General features: G+C 47.7%; 1 protein-coding gene across 1 annotated transcript in view; it reads right to left on the bottom strand.

The window, feature by feature from the left end:
- LOC311591021 (cytochrome P450 2B1) overlaps window positions 1–12,500 on the bottom strand; it is a 21,696-nt gene that overhangs the window by 8,389 nt on the left and 807 nt on the right. Inside the window, exons 2-3 of the mRNA XM_084770389.1 lie at window positions 2,661–2,823; window positions 2,352–2,501 (exon numbers count right to left, since the gene is read on the bottom strand). Of these exons, the coding sequence (XP_084626515.1) occupies window positions 2,352–2,501; window positions 2,661–2,823 (313 nt within the window). The remainder of the gene's footprint in view (window positions 1–2,351; window positions 2,502–2,660; window positions 2,824–12,500) is intronic.

Genomic DNA, 12,500 nt, shown 5'->3' with positions numbered 1-12,500 from the left:
CTTTACCTTTATAAACCACCACTTGCCTCTGGGCCACGTCTGTCTTCTCTCTCTCCAGAGGCAGTCCTTTGTCCCCAGAAGACAAATAGCTCTTAACCCTTGCTCTTGCCCCCTTTTCCCTTCTCCTCTGTTCCCTTCTTCTTTTCCTTCTTCCTCTATCTTCTGTCTTTATTCCTTGTCCTCTGGCCCTCTGAGGCAAATAAAATCTCCTTTGTGCTGAGAACTCGGGGTGTCCTGGGCCAATACTTTTCCTTTCAACTACTATATATGGAGATCATAGCTAACTTCACTAAGATAACACAGCTTCTCCTGCCTGGGGCCAGGATTCAGACCCAGAGTCCTGAACAGGACGGTGTGTATCTCCACCCTGCACCTTCCCCCCAGGTCGCCATCCTGGCTCTGATATAAAAGTGAACCCCCTCTGGCAGGAATGGTGCTGAGAAAGGCTCGAGGGTTGCCTGCGCGGATTTAGACGTCTCTCAGCTCTGAGTCCTTCCTCCATTCCTTCTCTGCTTCCAAGAGCCATCAGCACATGCTGCCTGCTGCTGCCTTTGAATTCCAGGTTCTGCCATGGGGCCCTCATGAGATGTCTTCAGTCCAGAAATATTTAGATCATTGTTATCTTCCTCTCTGGGTCTCACCTGCCTGTCACCTGCCTGTCACCTAACTGACTCCTCTGCCAATCTTTCCCTGGTCTTCATCAGACTTTCTTTACCTGCCTCTCTGGGTTTCTGTCTAAATGTCTTGTAGCATTTCCATCACTTTCTCTTTGTCCCTTCCCTTCCCTACTCCCACCCCCAACCTCTCTCACTCTCTCTCTCTCTCACCCTCTCTCTCTCTCTCTCTCTCTCTCTCTCTCTCTCTCTCTCTCTCTCTCTTCCCTCTACTTCTATCTCAGCTTTCTGGTCTCTTTGTCGCCCTGCTTTCCCTTATCTTTCCTCTTAGTCTCTGGAATCCCTCTGCTCCCTTCTAGCCTCTGCAGGGATGCCTCAGAGTCTCCTAAGAAATCTTAAGAGATGGCAAACACCAGTATAAAGGAATGAGCCACTAACAAAGGACTGTGCCACCGGTATGCTCCCATTGTGGAGTTTCTAAAAACTACCCAGAAGTGCCTATGATTGTCACAAAGTAAAACAGCCTTCTGGGCCTCTTTGCTCACTGCCTAGCAAATCAGCACATCCACAATGAAAAAAAAAACACCATTCTCTGCTTCCAACACTTGTCTTTGATACAGACCATGCTTTGAGACTGTTTCATGTAACCAAGATGGCCTCAAACACTATATAAAGTCAAGGATGACCTCAAGTCACTAATCCCCTGCCTCCCCCTCCTATACACTAAGATGACCAGCATGCGATGCCCTGCCAATATTGCGGTGTTAGGTGTCAAGCTGAGAGCTTTGTGTATGCTAGTCTGCACTCACAGTGTCAGCTACCCCTTTTTGAGACAGGATTCCATAATGTATCCAGAACGGCTTTGAATTTATGATCATTCTGTCTCAGCTCCCTAAGAATTTATGATCATTCTGTCTCAGCTCCCTAAGTATTAGAATGGTAAGCCTGTGCCACCATGCCAGATGGGTATATAGTCTTTTTTTATTAATTTGTTCATATTACATCTCAATTGTTAGCCCATCCCTTGTATCCTCCCATTCCTCCCTCCCTGCTGCTTCCCCCCTACTCCCCTCCCCTATGACTGTGACTGAGGAGGACCTCCTCCCCCTATAGGTGCTCATAGGGTATCAAGTCTCTTCTTGGTGACCTGTTATCCTTCCTCTGGGTGCCACCAGGTCTCCCCATCTAGGGGACGGGGTCAAAAATGGGTCACCAGAGTTCATATGAAAGTCAGACCTCACTCTCCACTCAACAGTGGAGAATGTCCTGTCCATCGTCTAGGTCTGGGGTAGGGGTTTGAAGTTTACTGCCTATATTTTCCTTGGCTGGTGCCATAGTTTGAGCAGGACCCCAGGACCCAGATCCGCCCATCATAATGTTCTTCTTGTAGGTTTCCAGGACCCTCTGGATCTTTCTATTTTGGCATATAGTCTGAATGCAGGCACCAGCTTCCCTGCATGTAAGTAGCCAGCATGCTAAACACTCAAATTATGTCTGAGAGTTTTTTCTTGGACACTGTGAAGTTCACATGTCTTTCCCTGTTTTTATGTATTTCTCTCTTTCCTGCCACTGTGTGTGTGCTTGTGTGTGCATGAATGTGTGTGTGTGTGTGTGTGTGTGTGTGTGTGTGTGTGTGTGTGTGTGTGTCTACCCATGTGTGTCTTCTTCTCTTCCTTTGGTTGTACACTCACGTCCCTGCTTCACCGTCTTCCTTTATTCCTGTTTCCCGGGACTCACCCTGGGATTTCCGCAGCTCCTCCACCATACACTGGGCCTCCTCTTGAATCCGCTCCTCCACACTTCGCTTCCCCATCCCAAAGTCTCTCATGGTTGCTAGAGAGAACCGCCGAAGGGCTTTCCAGCGTTCCCCACTGGCGAAGATCACACCTAGGAAAGCAGGGGAAGTGTGGGCAGGTTACATTGGAAGTTCAAAGAAATCTGGGTCCTTACCCGCCCCTGGCCCTCCCTTCTTTCAGATCCACCTCTCTCTCTCTCTCTCTATGGCCGTTCTCCGTTCCGTCTCATCCCAACCTTTGGGCCTCTTACCATAATCTTTGAAGACTGGCTTAACCACAGCAATTGTCCCTCGGCCAGAGAAAGCCTCCGCTTGACCCACCAGAGCCTCCTTTATGGTCTCTGCCCCACACAGCATGACCACGGGCCTTGGTCCCAGGTGCACTGTGAACACATCTCCATATTTTTCTCGAAGCTGCCAAGCATAAGGGTACCAAGGTTGTGGTTATCCAACAGACATTGCTGTTAAACTATTAAAATGCTCAGATACAGATTGGTAAGGAGGCACCTCCCCCCTGGCCACCTGTCCCCTTCTGAGGACCTAAGAATTGAAGGGTCAGTTCCCACCCTGTAGGTCTGCGCTGATTGGCTGGGTATTCTAAAAAGTACCAGCCTACACTATGGTTGTGGGTGTCAGGCTCCTGTCATAAGCACTGCAACAGAAGTAACTGGAACCCCAAGTAACAAGTGCTCAGAGGGGACAGCACTGGTCTGCTTTATAAGTGACGGTGACAATATCTTTGCTGTAAATCTCCCACTCATCCAAAACAGCCAGACCTGCAGTTCCTGTCGCTATAAAATACATTTAATTTCTCACACTCTGATACGGAGATGGAACTAAAAGAGATTTTTATAGATCTTGATGCCCAAGATCTATAGACGCTGTTAAAAATTTCTGTTTGAGGGCTAGTTTCTCTACAGTGTTGGTCAAACCAGACTATTAAAGAGGGGTGTTTTTTTTTTCCTTATTTCTCAAGTGTTTGGAGTAAATTCTCACTGGTGAGAGCATGGGGCTTAACCTGCTGCTTTAGGTGTGTGTGTGTGTGTGTGTGTGTGTGTGTGTGTGTGTGTGTGTGTGTGTATGTGTGTGTGTATATGTGTGTGTGTGTATGTGTGTGTGTATGTGTGTGTGTGTGTGTGTGTGTGTATGATATGGATGTGGGTACATATGGATAAGGATGTAATTAACTTATAGATCCATGCCTTCAGCGTGGCCAGCTGTTCCTGGCATCCCATGCAATAACCATCCTTCTTGTGACCCAGTGTCAACCTGTCCAATGCCTCCTGAAAACATTCAGAGAGAATTGTCTGGACCCACCCATCAGGGTACTTGGGGAGGATGGGGGGGGGGTGATGATCCCCAGTTGTGACCCTGAACGTAATTACAACTACAGTACAAACATTTGGGAAACTATCTGGCAACACAACCATCTCTGGGCATCTACAGGGAATTGATCCAAGGAATATGGAAACCCTCCAGTGCTGAAAGCCCTTGAATAGATGGGTGCGTGTTTGCAAATAACCCAGCCGCATCCTCTTGTAGCCTTTTGCTTTGTCTAGATTTTGATTCAGCTAATAGGAACTCGGCGCTTTGAAAACAATCAGTGCCCGCTGGTATTTATGAGATAGTGTTAAGGGAAACTCTATACATCTTTGATTGACAACGTGTTTGTGTTTATCATTCTCCTGCCTCCGTCTCTGACGTGGCGGGGTTGCTGGTGTAAGCCGCCCTTAGCCCCAATTGCATTTCTTCTAAGTATTTTCAATCCACAGATGGTTGAATCTGTGACTGGAGAATCTGCCTTTATGGAAAACTCCAACTATAATATTTGAGGCTAAACATAAACATACAGAGAAACTTCGCCTCCAAATCACCTGTACAATGACAAAAATACGTATATGTGTTCATCAAATGAATGGACTTGATTATTCCTGGAAGCCTTCTTTTTCTAAAGATTTATTTATTAAGTATACAGTGTTTTGCCTGCATACTTAGATCTGCAGGCCAGAAGAGGGCGCCAGATCTCACTATAGATGGCTGTGAGCCACCATGTGGTTGTTGGGAATTGAACTCAGGACCTCTGGAAGAGCAGACAGTGCTCTTAACCTCTGAGCCGTCTCTCCAGCCCCCTATGAGCCTTCTTAATACAACTTTACATGGAACAAACAGCGCCAAGTCCACGCCATGACATGTTATACAGCAATGGACAACCTAGCTATCAGATCGATGATAAAAATAATCACCAACTCAATGTTGACATAAAAAAAGCAAATTCTGCTTACATTTGCTGTTATCTAAGTGAAGTGTGAACACAGGTGAAGTCAACCCACTGTGTCAGGATAACGGGAAGATGGTAACTAGAGGCCATAACGCACGGACCAACCTTACTACTAACTGACCTGCACGTCCATGATAAGAACAAGTCCACTAGCCAGACGTGGTGGCGCACGCCTGGAATCCCAGCCCTCGGGAGGCAGAGGCAGGCGGATCGCTGTGAGTTCGAGGCCAGCCTGGTCTACACAGAGAGACCTTGTGGGGGGCGGGGGGGGGGTGGGGAGAACAAGTCCACTTTGAAAATGCATTGACCTGTGCTGGTTTTAGAGTAGTGGTTCTCAACCTGTGGGTCGTGACCCAGGTAGGGGTTGAATGACCCTTTCAGGGGAGTCCCCTAAGATGATCAGAGAGCACAGAGACTTACTTTACAATCTGTAACTGTAGCTGAACTTCAGAAGAGTCATTGTACTTGGCATTTACTCTAGCGATGGGCAGTTAGTTACCTTGGAGTGATCTCTTCCATCGGTGATTGTTATCTGAAAGTTACGGGGTTTGCTCCGCCTTGGGAACGCCAGAGCTTTAGCACGACCAGTCACAAGACATTCCTGGTCTAACTTGGAATTCTTATCGTGGCTGTGTTTGCTTAAGGGATGGTTCCCTAAGACAACTTGTAGTCCAGATAAGAGATTTTTGGTATTCGGGACCCCTTTGGTGTGTGGCAATCAATAAAAGGCCTTCTGCAAAGCTTTCGGCAGTTGGTCTGTCAGAGGCCGATTCCCTCCGCAGCTTCTGCTAAGCCTACTGCAGCCTGTAGTGTCTCTCTTTCTCTGGTGGGCCTGTATAACTCACAACACTGCCACAGAACAGCAGCAAGGTGGCAATTACGAAGCAGCAACAAAAAATAACAAAACAAGGAACTGCATTAAAGAGCCGCAGTAGGGCTGGAGAGATGGCTCGGTGGTGAAGAGCACCGCCTGCTCTTCTAAAGGTCCTGAGTTCAATTCCCAGCAACCACGTGGTGGCTCACAACCATCTATAATGTAACCTGGTGCCCTCTTCTGGCCTGCAGGTAAACAAGCAGACAACACTGTATACATAATAATAAAATAAATCTTTAAAAATAAAAAATTTTTAAAAAAAAAATTATTAGGCAGTATTTTGGAAGGTTGAGAACCACTGCTTTAGAGCGATGATCAACTTCAACAATTTCATAGCTCGAAAGTTTTAACTGGAGCTGCCACAGAGATGGCTCGGAGGTTACGATCTCACGAAAGGGATCTGGGTTCAGTTCCTAGCACCCCCGTGGCCCCTCACAACTATCTTTAACTCCAGGTTCCAGGGGATCCGATGCCCTAATTTGACCTCTGCAGGCACCAGGTACACACATGGTACACAGACATACTTAGGGGGAGGCGTGGTGCGAAACACACTCTTACATACAAAATAAAAATAAATAATTTTTAAGGTATAATTGAAGCTGGAGAGCCTGGAGCACTTGCTGGCACACCAAGATGGCTGGAGCACTTGCTGGCACCATCAAGATGGCTGGAGCACTTGCTGGCACCATCAAGATGGCTGGAGCACTTGCTGGCACATCAAGATGGCTGGGGTTTGCACCCCAGAACCCACTTATAAGCCTGGTGTTTCGTTGCACCCCTATGACCCCAGATGCAAAATAGAGGTGGAAGCGAGAGGATTTTGGGGGGCTTGCCTAGCTGAGAGGATGCCAGGCCCAGGTCCGAGGAGGGACCCTGCCTCAAAGGAATAGTCAGAGAGCCATAGAAGACAGCCAGTACCCCCACCTGGCCTCCGTGTGATACGTGCATGCGGCCACACACAAAGCGCACATACACTCAGACAGACAACAACAAGAACAGCACTGAGAATAATAGATTCTAATTCTTTTTCAAATTATAAGCAGCATCTGCAGGGCTTCTAACTTTCTGAGTCCTAACTCGGAAGAAAACACACACACACACACACACACACACACACACACACACACAACCTTCTGAAACTTTTCTTTCTATCACTTGTTCTTTAAGACACCAACCGAAGACTGAGCGTGCTTTCCCCAACACTCAGAGCTTTCCTTCTTTTTCTGAAGCTCGTCCACTTGTTTGTTTGTTTTTTTTCTCACGATGATGCCGCTCACAAACAGCCCAGACTCCTCTATTTCTCTCACCCATCTTTCTCTTCCAGCAGCTGCCAAGATTTACCACTTGCCTGCCCTAGTGTTTTTAATAAGGCTGGGAATTACTTAATTAACAAGTGCTTCTAATCCGACTGCCCTTGAGTTCCTTCTGAGGGTCCCACCAGTTCCCCATGGTGACGGTGGGCTCCCCTGAGGTTCTGATACCATGTGAGGACACAGGTAGGGCTCTAGAGAAGATCGTCTGAGGATAGAGCAGGCCACCACACTGCAGGACCTCAGGAGCCACCTGAGCGGGACCTCGGGCTGGGACTCTAGCCACGCCAACAGTTGTCAGAGAGCCTGAAAACAGATCTCAGGTTCGTCACTCTTGGACCAAGCCTTGGAGGCCGGACTCAATGGCCAGGTGCCCAGTGACCAGACCTGAGTACATGTTCTTGTGAGCCCACCAAGGGAGTAAAATGGATTTTATGCATATGGATGTTATGCCTGTAGGCATGGAGATGCACCAGAAGAGGGAGTCAGAGATCCACGGACCTGGGGTTATAAATAGTTGTGCGCTATAGCGAGTGCTTGCGTGGTATGTCTGTGGTGTGTGTGTGTGTGCGCGTGCGCATGTGCGCGTGTGCGTGTACGTGTGTGTGCGTGTGTGCGCGCGCGTGTGCATGTGCGTGTGTGTGAGAGCGCGTATGCGCGTGTGTGTGTGTGTGTGCGCGCGAAGGAGCCTTAAAGGTGATTTAGAATGGACTCCTCCCCTACTCCCTCCGGTCCTGAATGGAGACATGATATTCTTACCCACTCCAAAGATTGTCTCCTCCCTCAAAAGTTAATTAAGATGGGCCTGTCGGTCATCTAGCCCAAGAGGCAAGCCCTGGGAAGGCTGATTCACCTGGACCACGCAAAGAAGATGGGAGGGATGATCATTTCTTATTGAGATCACATGTGTTTCCTCCCCAGAAGCCCTGGCCCAAGTGCAATCACTTGCAGAACTTCGATGGCAGCTTTTCTAGCCCTGAATGAGCAAGCCATTACTCCTTCTTCTCTTTCTCTTTTACCTCTTTTCTTCTGACTCTCTACCAAAGGCTGGGTGGGCCTTCCTTGGCACTCTGTGCTTCCTTTCTTTTTCCCTGAGTTTGTACTCCCGGACCTTTTTTTTTTTTTTCACCATGTGGCAGCCTACAAGCCAGCTTAGATTTCCCTCTCCCTCTTCCGGAAGCTGCCAAGACTCACAACTTTCTCTGCCTTGGTACTTTCCTCTCAAATGCTAATAAAGTTGTCCTTGACCTTTAAAAAAATAAAAACAACAACAACAAACTTAAAGACTTAGAGAGGTAAATATTTTCAGTTGTGTATATTGGCCAAATGTTGGCAGTTGCTGGGTGCTGCAGCTTGAGTTTGTTTCTCTGCTCCTGGCCAACAGGATTTCATCATACTTGAGACATCATTCCCAATAACACACACGAGATGAGAAGAACCCACATGATCGCTTGCAATAACACAGCTGCCTGGCAGAGTAGACCTCAGTTTCTTGAGCCACAACTAAAGTTTCCAGAGAGCATTCCAGGTCACATGCCAGGAGACCCAGGCTTATCAGCACATGAGGAAACAAAACAAGCACTTTGGGGTGGAGCCAGAACTTATGGGGCTGACACTGGATTTATAGCAGCTATGTTTGAGTCTCATGCACAACACACTTGAGACAGGCAAAGCTGGTTTCTCCTGGGGCTCCCCAAGAGTCATCAACAACACCACTTGGCAACCAGAGCCCTCCCCCAGGACCAGCTGCCCTTTGCTCCTTGCCTGTTCCATGGGCGTTGCCTTCAACATGGCTTACATGTCCTCCATGGACTCACATGCTGGAGGTTTGGTCCCCAAAGTGGTTGTGATAAGAGGCAGTGGAGTCCAGTGAGAGATATTGGGTCATCAGGACAGAGCCCCCACAGAACACCTTAATACTGGTCCCACAGAGAGGGCTGACATCTTGGAGAATTGGTTATTATAAAACAAGGCCACCCTACATGGTTAACCTCTTCTGCCTGGGACATATTCTCTTTTCTCCTTTCCACCATGTTGTGACACATTCTAAGGGGCTGGCCGAAAGGAGTGCTTGGATCTCAGACTGTCGGGGTTCATGATTACGAGGTAGATAAACCTCCTTACTTTTAATTTTCATTTGTGTAGGGTGTGTGTGTGTGTGTGTGTGTGTGTGTGTGTGTGTGTGTGGTGTGTGTGGTGTGTGTGGTGTGTGTGTGTGTGGTGTGTGTGTGTGTGTGGTGTGTGTGTGTGGTGTGTGTGGGGTGTGTGTGTGGGGGGGTGTGGGGTGTGGGGTGTGTGTGTGTGTGTGTGTGGTGTGGGGTGTGTGTGTGTGTGTGTGTGTGTGTGTGGTGTGTGTGTGTGTCCGCACATGCGCGCACGCATGCGTGTGTTCATGCCACATGTGTGTGGGTACTCCCAGAGGTCAGAAAAAGACATCAGATCCTCTGGAAAGTGAAGCTACAGGCAGCTGTTAGCTGTCATAGACGGACACAGGAAAGCAAACCGGGTCCTCTGGGAAGGCAACAAGCTCTCTTAACCACTGAGCCCAGAAACCTCCTTACTTTATAAAAGATGGAGCCTCTTGCCTGTCGTCATAACAACTGAAAGTAGACAAAGACACCAGGAGACTCTATCTTGCTGGCTTAAGTGGCCCATTTCCCTTACCGTTTTTGGTTTACGGTCAAGCCAGTTATTACCCATGACCCCCAAAATTCAACACCAACCTCTCCTCCATGGTCTCCTGCTCTCATTCACCTGGGCCCACTCCTTCATCACCTGCCCCCCCCCCCCACTGCTCTTAAGAAACAGCTTTTGTCCCCCCACATATTCTCCCTCTGGAAAGTCTTTGGAAATCTGATCAGATCCCACCTCTTATATAAATCCCTATGGACCCTCAGATGATCTTAAAACTCAATTGGGGAGGGGCTGTAAGGATTGCTTATGTTTGAAAGGACTCGCTGTTCCTGCAGAGGACCTGGGACAGTTCCCGGCACCTACGAGGCGCTCGTGACCATCTGTGATTCATTTCCTGGGGATCCTACACTCTTTTGAACACCAATTATGTGTGTGACACGCATACACACGTGCAGGCAGCGCACGCATAAAATAAGAATAACCCTTAAAGGGAAGCGCTGTGTTGCTTTGCCCGTGTCCTGTGTCACCCAGGTGAACAGGTAATGTAACTGAAGACTTCTTTGTGTTTATCCTACACCTCAGGGCCGAATGTCAGCTCCTGGGTGTCGGGGGTGCAGTTCTCACTCACTGACCCTGCCACTGTCGTCACTCTGCAGTGGGAAACACGGGATTCTTTATTCTTCAAAATATGTACTTAGAAAGGCAACCAGAAGCTGAGCAGTGGTGGCGCATGCCTGTAATCCCAGCACTCGGGAGGCAGAGGCAGTTGGATCTCTGTGAGTTCGAGGCCAGCCAGGTCTACAAAGTGAGTCCAGGACAGCCAAGGCTACACAGAGAGACCCTGTCTGGAAAAACTAAAAAGAAAGGAAGGAAGGAAGGAAGGAAGGAAGAAAGAAAGAAAGAAAGAAAGAAAGAAAGAAAACATCAGAGCTAGCACGGGTTCTAACGTCCAGCTTGACTGAACGTCTTCTAGACCCTCAGAGCCCTGTGCGTTTGTATCATTAAGATCACTGGCAACGCCGGGGAAAGATGCTGCATTGTCATGGGTGCTCCTGCCCCTCACTGTGGGTCTGTGGGTGATAGTGGTGCTGGGGGAGGGTTTGGAGCATGAGTTGCTCCTGCCCCGGTTAAAAGTCCCCACCCATCATCCTGCGGTAGGCAGCATCTCACCTGTCACTCACCAACACTCGCCCCTGAACCAAGGGCCGAGAAGCCGTCTTTTCTCTTCAGACTAAGCGATCTCCAAGCAATAAACCACACGTAAACCCACCCCGAATGACCCTAATTAAATTCAGTGGGTAAAAATCAAAGTAGGAAAGGGGTTGTTAGCAAAAAGAAGGGTTTGTGCAGCACAGAGTGGGAGGAGAGAGAGGAAGGGGGGGGGGCGGAGGTTCACAAGTGACAAAGATCCAGGATATGTGCACATTAAATTGTCAAAGGAACAGGACACTCTCCACAGCTACGTGGAGAGCGGGGACTGACTCTGGCATGAACTCTGGTGCCCCGTATTTGACCACCTCCCCTTGGTGGGGAGGCCTGATGGCACTCAAAGAAAGAATAAGCAGGCTACCAAGATGAGATTTGATAGCCTATGGCCATATAGTGGGGGAGGAGGTCCCCCTCAGTCTTAGACCTGGGGGCGGGGGGGGGGGGGGCGGGGAGGAATAGGGCGAAAGCGGGAGGGAGGGAGGAACAGGAGGATACAAGTGACGGGATAACAACTGAATTGTAATCTGAATAAATCAATTAAATAAATTAATTGATTAAAGAAGAAACGTAATAAATTGCGAAACGATTTTTTTTTAAATAAAATAAATAGCATGTTGGTTTGACCTTTCTCACACGTGGGACACTTGTGTCTGGGTGTGGTGACACACTGGTCATTACATTCAGGAGGCTAAGGCAAGAGAATCGTGAGTTGGAGGCCAAGCTAAAAAAAAAAAAAAATCAGGGAGACCCCCCCCTACTCAAAAAATAAGTTAACACAAAGCTCTCTTCACAGGGACGTTACGTGCCATGAGGACAAGCTTCTCTGCCATGTGGTATGAAAGAGGGATGCCGTTTCCTTGAAGACAGGGAGGAAACAGGCTGTAGGTCTTCAAAGATCAAAGACAGCTCCAAGGTGCAGGAAGCCTAGCCTTGCATCACCCTAGAAGGAGCTTGGATCACAAGATAGATGCAGTTGATCTGGCTGACCTGAGGTGTCTGGACCAGTCCTGTTCTTTATTTAATCTGACTTTCTTGCATGAGGAGAATGGCTGGAGCGTGGGAAGATGGCTGCACTGGGGACAAGGACAGAGGATGCTAGTGTCAAGCCCAAAGCGGAAAGTCTTGTGCATGGTTTATTATTATTATTATTATTATTATTATTATTATTATTATTATTATTATTATTATTATTCATTTTAACCTACAGGTTGGAATCTAATTTTTAAACTTTGCTGGAACTCGTGTTTTTAAAAACAAATTTAAAAAACATCTTAAAAGGATACTTATAATAATAAAACTTTGACCAGTGTCTTCCAAGTAGTTTGGTTCAATAATTTATAAGTGTTTCGAAATACAGCCTGGAGTGTAAAGACCGGAAAGCCCCGAGCCCACCCTGTGTGTATGAAGTGTAGATCTGGCTTTGTTGTTTCGGATTCCTTTGGGTTTGGGTTCGTTTTGAAGATCAGATAGTGGTCACTCTGAAAGGTTGAAGCCAAGAGTTTCTAACTATGATATTTACTGTAGAACATTCAACAGCTATTTTAAAAAATTGATTGATTGATGGGTGATTGATTGACACAACTGAATTTGCCATTGATGGGGGGGAAGGGATGTCTTTTAAAAGCCAGGGAGTAACAAATACAAGGTCCACCAGTGTGATCTCCACAGCCATGGGGAGGGACAGAGGAGTGGGGCTTACAGTCGCTGCCTCAGCTCTCTCATTAAAGGCGAGACCACAGGTGCTGATTAGTTATTAGAAAAGAAGTGGTCATTAAACATGAAGTCC

Source organism: Acomys minous (assembly GCF_964271855.1).
Source record: "Acomys minous genome assembly, chromosome: 20".
Classification (NCBI taxonomy): domain Eukaryota; kingdom Metazoa; phylum Chordata; class Mammalia; order Rodentia; family Muridae; genus Acomys; species Acomys minous.
This window is presented reverse-complemented; position numbering and strand designations above follow the sequence as displayed.